The 15,981-nt window shown below is 48.9% G+C and overlaps 3 protein-coding genes across 3 annotated transcripts; 2 read left to right on the forward strand and 1 right to left on the reverse strand.

Annotated features, from left to right (window-relative positions):
- Nucleotides 1-66: 66 nt before the first annotated feature.
- On the reverse strand, nucleotides 67-8,002 carry F4812DRAFT_278024 (transcription factor/nuclear export subunit protein 2-domain-containing protein). Its single transcript, XM_047930980.1, has 3 exons — nucleotides 3,236-8,002; nucleotides 3,083-3,183; nucleotides 67-3,030 (listed from the first exon to the last, which is right to left on the reverse strand). The coding sequence occupies exons 1-3, from the start codon at nucleotides 7,832-7,834 to the stop codon at nucleotides 540-542; spliced, it is 7,191 nt and encodes a 2,396-aa protein (XP_047793085.1). The 5' UTR covers nucleotides 7,835-8,002; the 3' UTR covers nucleotides 67-539.
- A 652-nt stretch (nucleotides 8,003-8,654) lies between these two features.
- On the forward strand, nucleotides 8,655-11,121 carry F4812DRAFT_418924 (homoserine O-acetyltransferase). Its single transcript, XM_047933297.1, has 3 exons — nucleotides 8,655-9,111; nucleotides 9,242-9,632; nucleotides 9,687-11,121. The coding sequence occupies exons 1-3, from the start codon at nucleotides 9,069-9,071 to the stop codon at nucleotides 10,717-10,719; spliced, it is 1,467 nt and encodes a 488-aa protein (XP_047793086.1). The 5' UTR covers nucleotides 8,655-9,068; the 3' UTR covers nucleotides 10,720-11,121.
- A 2,077-nt stretch (nucleotides 11,122-13,198) lies between these two features.
- F4812DRAFT_450042 (phosphate permease) lies at nucleotides 13,199-15,580 on the forward strand (the record flags this gene model as incomplete). Its single annotated transcript, XM_047936044.1, has 5 exons — nucleotides 13,199-13,673; nucleotides 13,747-13,821; nucleotides 13,857-13,917; nucleotides 13,969-14,509; nucleotides 14,567-15,580. The coding sequence occupies 5 exons, from the start codon at nucleotides 13,199-13,201 to the stop codon at nucleotides 15,578-15,580; spliced, it is 2,166 nt and encodes a 721-aa protein (XP_047793087.1).
- Nucleotides 15,581-15,981: the final 401 nt, after the last annotated feature.

Raw genomic sequence — 15,981 nt, forward strand, 5'->3', positions numbered from 1 at the left:
CCCGCCCCCCCCCGCCGCCCCCCCCCCCCCCCCCCCCCCCCCCCCCCCCCCCCCCCCCCCCCCCCCACGACTGTCAAGGTTCTGATTCTGATTCTGGTATCTCTTAAACGCCGTAATAAACGATGCATGTAGGGAAGAAATTTGTGTGAATTAAGGTAGTAGTTTTTTTCTGTGGCCTCTCCTTTGCCTTCTTGCCTGCTTGCTTTCTCTGTCGCGGAAATAGGTGCCCTCTTTTAATCCGTACTAGGTAAAAACGACATGAAAACGAACGCTGGTAAGGCCAATTGTCAAAAAGAAAGGCCAGAAGTGTCCCACGTGCATTGTCCTTGACACCGTTGCAGATGAATGCTATGGAAATGTAGTACTCAATGACACTGCCTCCGTTGTCTCTGCCATTGTTTGCGAATTATATGCTCGTTGCCTCCCTGAGCCGGTTTTCATGATACATAGTCGAGTTTCAAAAAACAAAAATAAAATAAAGAACTTTATCGAGGTAATCTCACATAGTACGGCTGAGCTTGGTCTTCTTGACCCCGATCCTAACGTCTCTGCCTCTTCTCGGTGGGTCCTCCGAAATCATCGCTTCGACGCTTGCGGCCTCGATCGTCACCGCCCCTTGCGTCTCGACGATCATCACCTCCACGTTGCCCTCCACCTGGTCCACCTCCACCTCGACCGCGTCCGTAATCTTCATGTCTTCCGCTTCCGCCATCCCCACGATGACGCGGCTCTCGCTGCCCGTCACGAGGGTTACCCATTAAATCACCTCTCCCTGCACTGGGTATTGGTTCTCTACCAATACCTGTAGAGTCCCGACCAGATCGACGTGGCGGTTCCATCTCGCCTTCTCTCCCGTGTCCAGGGACCCCGGTATTAGATTTCCGGTCTCGGTAATCACGGTGCTCCTTTGGTCTCTGGTCCCTTTCTGTACTACGATCCCGACTGCTCCGGCGGGAGGAGCGTAGAGATCGGTCAGCATTACTGTGCTCTCTCCGTCCTCGCTCGTGATCATTTCGCCCTGGGCGTTCCCCTCCGTTCATATTGCGCTCACTTAATAGAATATTCGGGTCAGGACGTTCATGAACCGGCGTGGACACGGGAGACGCTCCCGTAAGCACTTGGGCATCAGAGCCAGCCAGATTAGATCGGGAGCCCCTTGAACGCACCGTAGGGCTTCCTCCTGAAAGTATAGTGTTGATACCCGATAGCTGCCGTCTCCCACCGCCAGCCCTAGAACGTTCATTAGAGTTTGCTGGTCCGGTAGGCGCGGCCATTATGTTAGCATCTGACCCGAAGGCACCTGCGTGGCCTCCAGACGGTTGACGATGATTTGATGGACCAGACATGGGTGCGCGATCGGAGGTTTGTAAAGGAGGTAGAGCAGAGCGATTGCCCTGGTGGGAACCAGAAGGCGATGCCGCAATCTGGCCCATTCGATCTGGATGCACAGAGACCGGACTAGGGGCAGGAGCTGGAAATGATGACTGGGGGGGTGGTACCGATCCGGTAGAGCCACCCGGGTTCAATTGCCTTAGCCTTTCTGGATGTATTCCTGCCGGAGGATTAGTAGCCGTCGGCGAGATAGCCGGACCGTTTCCATGACCATATTGTCCTCCAGTCTGACCTCGTCGCGGCCTAGACGACGCGGGCCCAGTAGGGGGATGATGCCTGTCTGGTGACGGAGGCCGGTGAGGATCGTTGCTCGGGAACCTAGGATCAGGTCGCCCCGGAATGTTATTTGCTGGGGCACGAGCTGAGTTCCGGCCACGACCACGTGGCCCCTCAGGTGGGTTAGGTGCGTCACCAATCGAGGGGATAGAGCTTAGGCGGCCATATTCTGGATCTTGGTTGTTTAATCGACCGTGATCAGGTTCACTTCTGGATGCATGAGGTGGCCCTGGAAATGGGAGAGGGTCTCGAGGCCTCTCGGCTAAGCCTCGATCACCCTCCTCAATCATCCTACTGCCCTTTGGTCCAATAGATGGCAATGATTCATTCCAGTGGTCTCGAGGGGGGTGATCCATACGATGAGCCCGGTCACGAGATGAATCGCTAGGTCGCGAGTCAGGACGGCTATCTCTCCGGGGAGACACCGGGCGGGAACCATTGCGATCTCGACTATCTTCTCTAGACTGGCGACTACTAGGCCTGCCTTCATTGATTAGAGCTGCACGAGCTGGATTTACCATGTTTGCACGTTCATCCGGACGATCCGCGTTGATAAGGCGTGCGCGTTCCGGGTTCACCGTCGGGCCTTGTACCTCTGGTTGTGGAGGTGGTGGCATGGGGTTTGTGGTTGTTTGATTGTCGCGTTGCGTTCTGGCCGAATCAGGTCCTCGGCTGACACCGCCTGAAGGTCCTGGACGGTCACGCGGACCGCGGCCATCGCGATCAGGGGCGTTTGATTCGTTTCGCCGGCCGGGCTCTGGTCGGTGTGGAGGACGATCCCTCTCAGATCTTGGAAGCTCCCTTGAAACATTCTCCGGTATGCGACGATCCCTAGTTGGCTGATCTCGTACTTGAGCTAGACGCGAATCATCTGGAGCTCGGAACGACGACCTCTGGTCCCTGGGATCTCTCAATTCCCTGGAATCACGAAGCTCTCTCGGATCTCTTGGACCTCGCACCTCTCTGGGATCCCTATTTTCTCTATGATCGCGGGCATGCGCGGAAGTTGTGATCTGTCCAAATTTGTCGTGCGTAAAGTGAGCAGGAAATGGAACTTCTGGTCGGCTAGGTAGGCCAGGGGCGGGGGCTAGAGTGGATGGACGGGACGACTCTACTCTTTGGTTAGAATTCGAAGCAGGTGGTGCAGGTGGTATGGATCTTGAAGTCGAGGAACGGCTTGGAATTGGCCTCGAGTCAATCTTTTGAGGAACATTTATCGGCTTCTGAATTGTATCTTTGTTGGTAGGGGTATGTTGCCGAGAATTTGCGTCTTTCTTAACAGATTCGCCACCATTTGATGTCTTCACGTCGTTTACCTCGCCATCTTCTTCCTCGGCATTTGCTCTGATTCGCGTGGGCACACTGCTACTATATGAGACGGACATTCAGTTATTTTCAAGAGAATTAAGCTTACCTTGTCGGCGTAGGCTTGAACTCTGGCGCACTTGGCCGTAGACCTGACTGGGTAGTCTTGGTAGGCTCTGCTGATTTCTTTTCCTCTACAGAGTCCCCGCTCTATAGTACAGTTAGCACATATATGATCCTTCGTATGATGTCGAGAACCTACAGTATTAGACCGAAATGCTTGAACCATAACCCATTTCGATGCGTACTTCTTGAGGGCTGAAGTTGCAGTATTAGCTGTAACTGAGAGATCCACCCTGTGGCTATGTCCATCTTCGCCCCCATTCTTTGTTGCATCCTCGCGTTCTGCAATCTTTCCGAGTATCTGTAGGAACTGCCGACCCATGAAGTCAACGGCAGGGAAGTGCTCAAGTCCTGCCTTCAATACTGTGATGGCGTTCCTAATATGCATCCACTCCGTCCCAGTAAGACAGGCTCGTAGAGCCGTAGCTAGATTTCGATGCCATGTCCAGAGAAGGTCACGAAATTGGTCGTGTTCCATGAATGATGTCGGTTTACCATTGTCTTCAAAAGCTGTTGCGAATCCAATTTTTCCGTTCTGTATTGCTTCTCTGGCGTAGATATCTTTATCTTTGTGCCACTTCGCTAGGTCGCCCAACGTAAGTTTAATAAAACGACCGAGGAATTCGGCTTCCCGAACGGTACAGCCAAATATCATCATACGCAGCCTATTTACGCCAAAAAATCGGTCATATAAGTCGACGAGCCTAAAGTTGGGCACTCGACTGGAATGCATAAACTTAACCATGCGATGGCAAAAGTCTGCATCACTAGGTGAGAGTAAAATTCGCGGAATGAGACACTCTTCAATGAATGTATCAGCGATAGATTCTGATTTCGCTGATGAGATAAACCATCGGGAACTTTGTTTGCCAAGCAATATCTTGGTCTTGCTCACTCGTTCGTGACAAGTACTAGCTTCAGCAGAGAGATCCTTGTTCAGCTGGATAAGAGCATCAAGGGATTTCTTCTTGGTACTCATATCGCCTCGCTCCCGCTTGAGTTCGCTATACTGTTTTTCTACACGGGTAATCTCAGCCTCATAACTGTTCATCGGAACCACGAGGTCGCCCGTTTGCAGAGACCAGAAAAGCACAAAGAATTCAGGACTAATTTTGTCCCATACTTCTGCAGGCAATAGGGTTCGGACGGCGTTGGTAATGGGGCTAAGCACTTCTAGGAACCGGTCAGGTTTCTGGCCGTTTACTGCTGGAGGTAATTGAGGTTGGTCTGCCTCGTCTGCATCCGGCACGTCTACTGCCATTTGATCCCCGGCGTCCTCATTGACTGTGGGCGCTGCGTCGACATTGCCTTTCGTTTCGTTAGACAGGTCACCGTCCGCATCTGGCGTTGATTCAGAAGCAGTAACAGCGACCTTCTCTCCAGGACCCATCATGAAATATTGGAGGCTGGCTCGGCCTATCATAAAGGCCAGATTGGCGTCAAGACCAAAGTCTGTCATCAATCGTGGAATACTGGGTATGAGTGCATCGAACTGTTCGGGGGCCAGATTATTTCGTAGCAGCTCTACATATTGAACAAGAGCTTGCTGCGAGTCATCAACCACGGTTGCCAAGTACTTGATATGAGTTTCGTTCTCCGGTAACTGATAGATGGCAGCTTGCCGGTATTGGGCCATATTTGTTAGGAGTCGGCAAGCGAGGTCCGTCTGCACCAACGCCTTCATAAGACGAGAAGCACTCTTCGCAGACTCGTACCGCTTATCGCCTAGACTAACTAACGTCTGGCGTCGTAGGACTTCACCGCCGCTCAATGCGAACAGTTGGGCATCTGTGAAATCAATATCCGAGACAATTCCACCCATAGAAGTGATGAGCTCCCGCAAAATAATCAAATCGGTAGGGTTCCCGTGGGTGATTTGGTCGTTCACGTAATAAATAACTGGCGTCGGATCCATATTACTATACCGCCGGAAAACCCTTCCGGAGAATTTTGATAGGGCCTGCAGCCATCGACTGGTCAAGAGTACAGACCCTTCCTGGGTCCTACTTCGCTTTTTGCCACCGAGTGAGCTTAAGAGAGACCAAACAAGGACGTCATGACCCATTTCCGTAAAGTACTTTGTGCATTCTACGAACGCCTCGATCAAATTGGTATAGGCTTCGATCTGTTCAAGAGCAACCTTGCATACGATACCCGGTGATGATAGGGCCACTTTGGCAAGTTTCTTTGCCGAACTGGAAATATTCTGATAAGAAAGGCGTTTTAAAGTAGCTATCGTGCCCGCTTTGGCATGCCTGAAAGCTTTGGCCATAGCAGGAGTCCGAGATATCTGCCCTTCATAGCACTCCGAGTAGATGTTATAACGAACTTGCGTTGGGTAGTGCTTAAGAAGGTCCCAAACCGCAGCTACGGCATCGACATTGGCATCGCAAAGGCATAGCGAAGGGACGAGCGTGCGTCGAAGAAGGTCTTGCCAACGCGCCACATTTTCAGGCGACTGGTCTTGTAAGAAACTTTTCACGCCAATGGCGGATAATTTCTTCACCAGGGAAGGTTCCCTTCCGATATTAACACCAGAAACATTGAGAAGTGTGCTGCAGAGCGTGAAGACATCATCGACCGTCTGGCATATAGGGACGTTATCTGCCCATTCATCGAGGTAAAACCGGTAGATTATACCTTTGTGGCTACCATCGGCATGGGGCCATTTCAATATTTTTACGGGGGAACCATCGGTAAGCTTCAGGTTGCCCTTGGTCGTCCCAGATTGGTCCTGAGCTAATTCTGGTTTAACGGGATTGTTGGTCACTGGTCGAATTTCAATAGGCCGAGTTTCTTCGAAAATCTTGTTGATAGAATGAAGTAGAATGCGATTTAGAGCCGGGTAAATCTCGTCGGGATAGGCTTCGGGAAGCCAAGGAAATCGGCCAATGATGAACAAAGCTTCAGGGATGGCGCCCACGATCAATAGATGGGCCACAATGTCTGCCTTATGAGCCTCTTTTGGGTCGGGCAAGCTCATTTCATCGTCATCCTTTGCAGCATTCGCATCTTGCTCATTACTGTCACCGTTTGCAGCCGTGGATTCTCGTGGTTTGGAAGAGGTTGGTAAGGTGTCATCGGTAAGGGCACCAGCTGTAAGAAGCGCATTCGGCTCGTTTCCCTGTCTCTTGAGCGACTCTTTCTCCTCGAGCTCTTTTTCTCGTCGTTCTCTCAAAGCTTCCATCTGGTCATCGTCAGGCCAGAGGTGAGGATAAAGATCAGGTAGAGAAATAAACCCAATTTTGATGAAGAAGGCAGCGAGGTAATACAGATTTGCCGGGAGCGCTTCTAGCTTATCTCGAGCGTCAGACGCGTAGAATCGAAACTTAAAGCCCAACAACTGCGCAGCTATCTTATTGCCGCAAGGTGGAAGGGTCTTTGTGGTTCTTATCCAATCGAGGCTAGAGTCGTTATTCGTAGTAGCGCCAGATGTTTCCGCCGATTCGTACTGGTCGACGTCGTCAATACGTCTCCCGCCCAGCTCGAAGAAAGCATCCAGATGAATTTCTCGAGCTCTATCCCAGAACTTTAGGTCACGCTGATGGCACCGTTCGACAAGCTCGGCTTTAAGATCCTCGAGACTAGTATCTTCGTATTGCGGCAAAGCCCATTTTGGCAGCCCACCAGCGAACACCCTCTCAGAATGCTCGACCTGGTTGCGAGGCCACCAAGAACTTATTCGCAAAAATCTCGAGAAGAACACGATGTTTCTAAGCATCGTTGCGGAAAAGACGTCAATGACAACATCGAGAACCCTGCCGACATCAAGGTCAAAAGTCCCAATCAAACCCTTCACCCGCTCCCAACAAGCTTGCACAAGGGCAAAATCATGATGGTCACGAGCATGAAACGGTGTGCGGTAGAGTTCTGCAGCAAGCTTGGCATATCCTTCGGATTCTTCCCGAAGTAGGTTATAGTTAGCCTGTCGGTACAGTTGATTTGTAGCATATCGAATGCCCAATTTGACGAAGGTTTCGCGGATCAAACCAAGTTGCTGTAAGGCTGGTGCGTCCAGAACTTCACGCAGAATCTTGGGAGGTATTTCTGTGGCAGCAACAAAATCACGCAGCTGCGGCCGCGAAGCACCCTCCTCGGAATCGATGAAAATAGAGAGGGTATCAAGAAATAGCCTCTGTGCATCGAAACCAAATCCAGGCCCATCAGCATTTTCAACTGCTGGTCCTAGTATTTGCTTCACGCAAATTCCTGCGTCAGTTGGACCAAGGCGCCCTTCTAGAACAGCATGTGTGAACTCTTGAGAGATGGTTGAGATTTCTTCAACGTCTTCGTCGTTACGAGACTTGACACCATGCTCAACAACTTCCTGTCGACCCTTCTGCTGCCACACAGAGAGTCGAGATTCTGTAAGTATAGCGTAATTATAGTTCGACGGGACGGGTACTCGAGGTTGACTAGGTTGGCTAGATTGAAAAGCTGACGGCGTAGAAGGTATAGTGGGTGGAGCGGCCTGCGACGATGAACTAGATGGTCGAACAGTTGATGGAGAGACGGGGCCTCGATTGCCTATGGTGGCTAGTTGATTACCCGAAGAATCGCGGCGATCAGGATTTCTTCTAGTGTTTCGACCGCCTGAAGCGCGGCGATTCTGCGATGCCAGATTCTCTTGAAAATCTCGATCATGTTGGGCGAGGGTTGTGTCGGAAGGACGATGAGGAGCCGGTCGATTCGCTCCAGCATCAGATGGCCTGTCGTTTCTCTTTCGCTTCGGAGGCATTTTGACTGTGCGCGACTGATTCTATGTTACAGAAAGGGTCATCGAATATAAGACTAGAGACCGAATGGTCAAGTAGTAAACGGAGACGTTCGAAAAGGTGATGAAGAAATAGATCTCAGCGTATCATACTTAATGTAATGTAGAACTAGATGAATGCTGCTGTAGGAGAGGTCGGTATGATTTATGACAAAAAGTCGGGATAGCAATGTGACATTGCCAGATAAAATAGTGACGATTAAAGGAATAGAAAAAAAACAGGTTATGAATTGATGATAAGAGTTTGAATGCGAACAAAGAAAGCGTGACTGTTTGAGTGTTGTACAGCGTCACCCTTCGTTACAGGTTCAGGTATCTCCCAGCTAATTGCCAATATTGAATAGTGGGAAATGATTTCCTGGGAGAAGGGGAATAACGTTGAGTTGGTTGTAAAAAGAATGATGTCCGTTGGACAGTACGGTCTAGACGGTGCAGGTGGTTAGGTCGCGTTGAATGAAGAAGCAGGTACCTATCGCGTGGTGGATAGGTTTTGGTTGATGCAGCCTCAGAGCTTGCAAAAAGGTAAGGCTGCATGCAGGCAAGTCAAGCGTAGAAGGAACTTTAAACAGTTAGCGTGTTACACTATAATTTGAAGTACTAGGTACATCAACCTCTCTATCTCTCTCTTAGACCCACCAATACTAGTACCTACGAACAAACGGGTTACAACTTATTAGAAAAAAAAATCGCCATCCACTGAGGACATAATTACGTAAGCGAAAATTTATTGGTTAGAGGTTGCGTTGAAGGTAGGTAGCGAGAGCTAATTGTACCTCCTTGCGACCCCGATATTTGGAGTGGGGAATGGGAGTCATCGTTGAACACCATAACACCATCTGCATTTTGCGTTTTGCATTTTGTTCATTATAACACAAACAGCATGACCAGCTGGGCATGACGTGCGAATTAAATCTGGTATAAATACAAAACAGCATCTAAAATATATGGAATTTTTCTTTTTACCTCTCCCAACAAGCAAATTACCCGGCAAATTATGTCATAGTATTCTACGAAAGTATTCTACGAAGAATTGATACAATCTCTCAATTACCTATTATTCGCTTAACTTCTAAGTACTTACTTCGCTACTACCTAAGGTATTTTATAATACCTCCATCTTCCATCTCTCTCATCTCTTTCTTCCTCTCTCTATATATCTTGCCCATTGTACGTCCGAAAGTGTCCGTTATACGAAAAGATGGCACAGGAATCCGAAGCCGGAAACCGGGCAAAAAAATATGGTCAGTCACATCTCATTTCTTTATCGCGGTTTTCGATTTTGATATCTGATATGCTCTTAACGCAACTTATCCTTTATATCCTTTACTCCCCAATCTTTATGGTATAAAGCAGTGACTGAATACTTGGAAGAAAGAATTCGGCAGCAACCTGAGAACCCGTTTGCGAGTTTGATTCCAGACCAGGAAATTGCTATCATTCCGGATTTTACCCTTGAATCTGGAGTCACTCTGCACAATGTGCCATTGGCGTATACAACGCGAGGAAAGCTGTCTCCCAATGCAGACAATGCTATGGTCATTTGCCATGCTTTGACGGGCTCAGCCGATGTTAGCGACTGGTGGGGGCCTCTCCTCGGCGGTCCTGGTCGAGCATTTGACATTTCCAGATTTTTTGTTGTCTGTATGAACAGTCTGGGCAGTCCCTATGGCACGGCCAGTCCGGTAACCGCCAAGGATGGCAATCCAAACAACGAAAGATACGGTCCTGAATTCCCTCTTACCACCATAAGAGACGATGTCAAGTAGGTTTCAACTCAACCGAAACTATATATATATTCACTTCTAACTTAGAACAGCTTGCATAAGCTTCTTCTTGACGACTTGGGTGTACGCCAGGTGGCTGTCGTTGTCGGTGGATCTATGGGTGGTATGCTTGTGCTCGAGTGGGCGTATTTCGGTAAAGATTATGTCCGAAGTATTGTTCCAATCGCTACTTCAAGCCGTCATAGCGCTTGGGGAATTAGTTGGGGCGAGGCTCAGCGGCAGAGCATATATGCAGATCCAAAGTATGACGATGGGTATTACCCCTTTTCCGATCCGCCTACGACCGGCCTTGGTGCTGCCCGTATGTCTGCCCTTTTGACTTATCGGAGCCGGAATTCCTTTGAGGCAAGGTTTGGACGCAATATCCCAGACCCGGCTAGGCGCCAGACCATCAGGGAAAGACCCCGCCCGAGCACTCCATCCGAAGCTCATTTTCACATTCACAATGACGGGCACAAGACAAATCGGCAATCAAGGAACAACAGTCATACTAGCGGGACTGCTGTGAGCATACATGACGATACCAATGGTCAATCACTCGATCCCCAATTCTCCGGCCCGAAGACAGACGTTTCTGATAAAGGAGATATGTTACCGACGACGACTTATTTCTCAGCACAGTCATATCTTCGCTACCAAGGCGAGAAATTTGTCAAACGCTTTGACAGTAACTGTTACATTGCCATCACCAGGAAGTTGGACACTCACGACGTTTCTCGATACCGCGCTAACAGCGTTGCCGAGGCACTGGCTCTCATTGAGCAGCCCACGCTGGTTTTAGGTATTGAAAGCGACGGGCTCTTCACATTTGCCGAACAGCAGGAATTGGCGGAGCATATCAAAAATGCCCGACTTGAGAAAATTGACAGCCAGGAAGGTCACGATGCGTTCCTGTTGCAATTCGAACAAGTCAACAAGTATATCTTAGAGTTCCTATACGAGACGTTACCGGACATTATGGCTAGAGAAGGCGAGCAGATGGAGGCAGCTAGCGTCGGCAAGTTAACTAAGTCAAGCACTTTCGGAGAGGCAGAAGTAGAAGTAGAAGATATCACAGCGTGGTAGATAGCTCGTGCGCAAAGACAACGCCAAACAATTCGATAGTAGAGTTATTCGAATTAAAGCGATGCTTTTTCAACCTTGATTTTGATGGTTTGATCATGTTTCGAAATAGGGCGATGCATTAGGTACTAAGCAGCGTTGGGGGTTAAAAGTTCATATTGTACAATACAATATAATACAACACAGGACGTGCCTGTCTAGTTGTCCCGACTTACTGGGTAAAGACAGCCAGCGTCAAATCAGACATGCTCCCCATGACATGCGCATTCAACTGAAACTATCACGGTAGCATCCGCTGCGAGTAGTGTGGGGTGAGCAAAAAGAGGAATATAAAGAGATGAATAGAAGCGCATGGTCTCCTAATTGAGTATTGTTATAAGGCTAGGATTTAATTTTAAACCTTCTCATAGAAGGAAGAGAAAAGCCACAAAAGCATATGTCGTGATTCGGTTTCTAATTACTTTGTGCTTATATCTATACTTATACCCACCTGACCTATATCTGTAATCCACAAAAGTGATTTTTTTCTTTTATAAATAAAAAAGATGATAATTGGATGGTAGGTTCGTGGTACTAATCCTCGGATAGAAGCGCCGGGTATGTAATGTAAATACCTACCTAACATATCACTGCCTTTGCATGGTAGCACGTAGCACATGGAAGCGTGGTGGCTTGCAGACCTATACTTCGTTGGTATCGAATAATTCAGACCACGTTCTAAAAGTCGATGTTCCGATTGGCGACGCGGTCTTGGAGGCTTACCGCCAAGCTAAATGGTTTTTCATTAGACCGCTTGCGCAGCTTCATCCTAACTCCTCGCCTCCTGCTGAGGTACTAAGCTGATACTTGTAAGATTAAAGAGCACTTGGCCATACTTACATTGAGTGATATTCATGCTTGAGCTCCATCAATACCTATTGGCGTCAGGGGAAAGAGAAAAAGAAAAGAATCAAGGTAAGGTATCTCGGGCCGATGGGTATGTGCGTCAACTCGCCCCGCGAAGTCCCGCTCACACCCGTAAACGCGGCTCATTCGCAACTTCATCTTGTACCTAACCTATCCCTGTGTCTACATCCTTACCGTATCCTCGCCGTACATATGTTAGGTAGGCATCTAACACTGCCAAGCCCATGCTACATATTCCGAAGGATCTCCTAAACCTCCAAACCTATGACCTTGAGTGACTCTCGGTCAGGTACTACCTAGGTCAAGTGTTTCGCAAATCTTGGGCGTCACGGAGAACAAATATAATTTCAGCCCTTGTACAATCATGTGATACTTCCTCCCCACGTCTTGATCTTTTACATGTCTACCTAACCTACCTAGTCGAACCAGAACAGCAGGCTCACAACATCCTTGGTGTGAGCCCCGATTCTCCAAGATGTGGTGGTATGGAAAAGATAGGTCCCACTCGAACCTCACCGAACTCATGCATATGACAATGAGGAACTCCAGTTCCACACCCACGTTTTCAACAAGCTACATGTATACCTGAACCATTCCTGTCCTGTGTCAATCCCAGCATTCAGCACTGAGCCCTGGCAACCGTTAGCCCAATCACATTACCGGCTCAGTCCGAATGCTGGATTAAGAGGTACCTGGACAACCTTAATGGAGGAGCTTTTTTAGCACATTACGATACTTATAAGCTATCATTATTAACTCATCACGTCACCTCTCAACACCATGTCACTCCAGATGATCGGATGATAAGATGTTGCATCAAGACAGGAATAGGTAGGTCGTGGGACGGAATGTCAAGGATGTCTTAAGGCTAGCTTAACAATATCACCCCAGAGGCATGTCCAAGGCCTAGACACTTGCAACTCTTATACCAATCTAACGCTTTTGCCTTTCACATTGGATGGCATCCTAGTGATGGATACTTCAGCCCATTTATGTACCTAACGTCCGCCTCCTAGACCCCTTTAGGAGCCTCCCGAGAAATCCGCCCACCCATGCTATTGGGTCGATGGGACCTTGTCAGACACAAGAAAAGGGTTTAATTACCTACCGTAGCGATCTTTAAAGTACGTCAGATCACATCCCTTCTTACCCCGGCACGCATCGAGGCTCTGTCTCAGATCTTAAAGGCCCTTACACAACTTTTATTCGGTTTACCTTAGGAACCCTAGCCATGCTGCTTTTTTTTTTATCGTTTTCCCGCCATTTTCCATTCTATTCATAGTATATTCTACCCGCCACGTTTCTGTCTTTTCCACAGCATAGTCGGTTCGGTTTCACACACTCTACGGCCGTAAGACGCTCTGTCCCGTATAGGTAGCCGCATCGTATATTCCCACGCCAGCGGTTAGGCTCCTCTAACAGACATTACCATGAATTCATCGTAGCCAGGGTCAAATCTAGCGCTCGCATTTTCCCGTTGAGTACCTAATAACTATGCATTTGTTTGCTTCCGCAACCGATATCACGAAATACTTACGATAAGGCCAAAAGCCTGCCGAGGTATTCATATTCGACAATGGCTTCGTCGGAGCCTATGGCGCCAGCGACGTATGACCGGACGTACGGCGGCAACCGTGCTTTTCATAATTTCTTCAACGACTTCAGCCATATCCAAGACCCGAACTTAAGGCGACGGCTCGCGCTATCAGAAATCGACAAGGTGCCCTTTGGAATGTACCATGTGAGGGCCGTGTTGGTTGCTGGCATAGGCTTTTTTCTTGATTCGTACGACATCTTCGCCATTAACCTCGTAACGACCTTTCTCGGGGTTGTGTTCTGGCATGGCGCGCCGGAGAATGCTAAGAATGGGTATGGGGGGAACTTTGGACACCTACCGACTCCGGTCAGCCAGACTCTGAAGGCGTCGACAAGCGCGGGAATTATCCTGGGCCAGATCCTGTTTGGTTGGTTGGCGGACAAGTTCGGAAGACGGCGGATGTATGGAGTTGAGCTGGGTATTATTGTCTTTTCAACTCTATCTTGTTGCTTAGGTGGGTACAGCAAAGAAACCCCTTATTGAAATCCATTGTATTTTGGATCGCCATGGATCACCATCATCCACAGCCAGTCGATTTGAAACTCCCTACGCTCATCATGGTTCACTTCGCGCTTTCAAGAATATACATAGAACCACTGACAGTATTTGAAATTCCAGAATACTAACATCCGCGTAGTTGCCGCTTCTAAAGCTATAAGCTTTACCGGATTAATGACGTTTTGGAGGGTTATGATGGGGTAAGGTGAAAAACACTCTCGCGCGAGGATTTGTGTTAATACGATGACTAGAGTCGGTATAGGAGGGGACTATCCTTTGAGCGCCGTCATCACCTCGGAGTTTGCGCCGACCAGATGGCGCGGTGCTATGATGGCTGCCGTATTTTCGATGCAGGGGATGGGCCAGCTTCTAGCCGCTGTTGTAGCTCTTATCGTCACTATATCTTTCAAAACCGCTTTCGGAAATGCCCCGTCCGTCGACCAATGCGACTATGCGTGTCAGACAGCCGCCGATCGATGCTGGCGTATTATTGTAGGGGTTGGAGCTCTCCCGGCTTGCTTTGCTCTCTACTATCGCATTACAATCCCCGAAACGCCTAGATATACGTTCGAGGTGGCTAAGGATGTTGAGAAGGCGGCTGCCGATATCAAAGCGTATATGTCGAGCCAGTCAGAAGGAGAAGTGGACGAAATCACTCAAGCTAGAATGAAAAAAGTCGCTTCTCCAGCGTTAAATATCCCCTCGGCATCTTGGCACGATCTTTACGTTTACTTCACACAATGGAAGAATGCTAAGGTCTTGCTGGGGACCACTTTATCGTGGTTCTTTCTAGTATGTATCCCTTTCACCACCGTTTTTTATATCCGTTCATCTAACATCAAGGTATAGGACCTAGCTTTCTATGGTTTGGGATTGAATAACCAAATAATATTACAAGCAATCGGCTACGCCGATGGGGACTCACTTTATACAATATTGTTCAACGGCGCAGTTGGCACGATCATTTTGGTCGTCGCAGGCTCTCTGCCCGGATACTGGACTGCTATACTGACGGTAGATAGTATCGGTCGTAAACCCCTCCAGATCATTGGATTCATTATCCTCACCATCACCTTTTGTGTGTTAGGGTTCCTTTATAACAGCCTCAGCAAGGGCGCTTTGTTAGCCCTATACGTCATTGCGAATTACTTCTTCAACTTCGGTCCAAATACTACTACCTTCATCGTCCCGGGCGAGTGTTTCCCCACACGATACCGTTCCTCTGGACATGGCCTTTCGGCAGCTATGGGGAAAGTCGGCGCCATCGTGGCGCAGGTTATTTCCTGGCCGCTTCTCACAAAGGGCGCCCCTACTCCCTGCTCGGGGAAAACATGCACGCCGTGGCTCGACCGGCTAATGCAGATATTCGCGCTATTTATGCTCTGCGGGACCTTATCGTCGTTACTCATCCCCGAAACCAAGGGGTATACTCTCGAAGAGCTGGCGGGAGAGCCTCCGACGTCATACAACTCGGGCCGCAACGGCAGCATTATCGAACGATCCAAGGGCCGATGGTGGAACCCATTTTCTGGCGGCCAGCCAGCCGGTTTCTTCTATCCGCGCATGGCACCGAGCGGTAGGACAGGCATCATGACAACGCCCGAAGCAAGGGTGCAGAACGTCCAGCCGAAAAGAAGGTGGAAATTCTGGAAGCGCAACAGGGGTACTGAAAGCAATAATACGGTCGACTGCGCCGCTAGCTCGAGTTCAACAGCAGGTTTCGCGACGTCAGGGGAGACGATGGTGGCGAGCGCGAGTGTGTTGCCAGGTTGGGGGGTCGGCTGGGGCAGGATAGATAGGGGAGGAAATTCCCTTGGTATGGATAATATACGTTTGCAAGACGTAGGAAGTCTGTTGAGGTAAGGGTTTCTAGACTACCTAGGTACCTAGGGTAATTACAGGACTTATATAAGGTTCAAGGCGACTTTAATGCTATACAGGAGCACAGGCGTGGCGTACGGGTCGGGCTTGAGTTGGATTGGATGTGGGAGGCTTTTTGCTCGCTTCAGATTGATACCTCATAAGTCTTTGGGAATGGAAACACTCGCACTTGCAGATATATTCGGGTATTTTCTTCTTTTTATGTGATAACGGTAGTAATAGTTCGTATTGTTACCTGTCAGGCATGATACCTTGGTTCTAGACCATAGCCGTTGGTATTTGGCCTGCTTTAACCCCTTTTACCAACTCCGGTTTGTAAGGATGCATTCTAAAAACGCTTCAAGATAGGTGACCTACCATCATACAAACCTGTATATTATTTA

The sequence above is a fragment of the Daldinia caldariorum genome (assembly GCF_022478825.1).
Source record: "Daldinia caldariorum strain CBS 122874 unplaced genomic scaffold F4812scaffold_3, whole genome shotgun sequence".
Lineage (NCBI taxonomy): Eukaryota > Fungi > Ascomycota > Sordariomycetes > Xylariales > Hypoxylaceae > Daldinia > Daldinia caldariorum.

Coding starts and splice junctions, on each gene's coding strand:
- F4812DRAFT_278024 (XM_047930980.1), bottom strand. CDS start 7,834: ATGCCTCCGAAGCGAAAGAGAAACGACAGGCCATCTGATGCTGGAGCG. Junction 3,184..3,235: donor AAGCATTTCGGTCTAATACT/GTAGGTTCTCGA, acceptor ACTGTACTATAG/AGCGGGGACTCTGTAGAGGA. Junction 3,031..3,082: donor TTCAAGCCTACGCCGACAAG/GTAAGCTTAATT, acceptor ATATAGTAGCAG/TGTGCCCACGCGAATCAGAG.
- F4812DRAFT_418924 (XM_047933297.1), top strand. CDS start 9,069: ATGGCACAGGAATCCGAAGCCGGAAACCGGGCAAAAAAATATG. Junction 9,112..9,241: donor AAACCGGGCAAAAAAATATG/GTCAGTCACATC, acceptor AATACTTGGAAG/AAAGAATTCGGCAGCAACCT. Junction 9,633..9,686: donor ACCATAAGAGACGATGTCAA/GTAGGTTTCAAC, acceptor AACTTAGAACAG/CTTGCATAAGCTTCTTCTTG.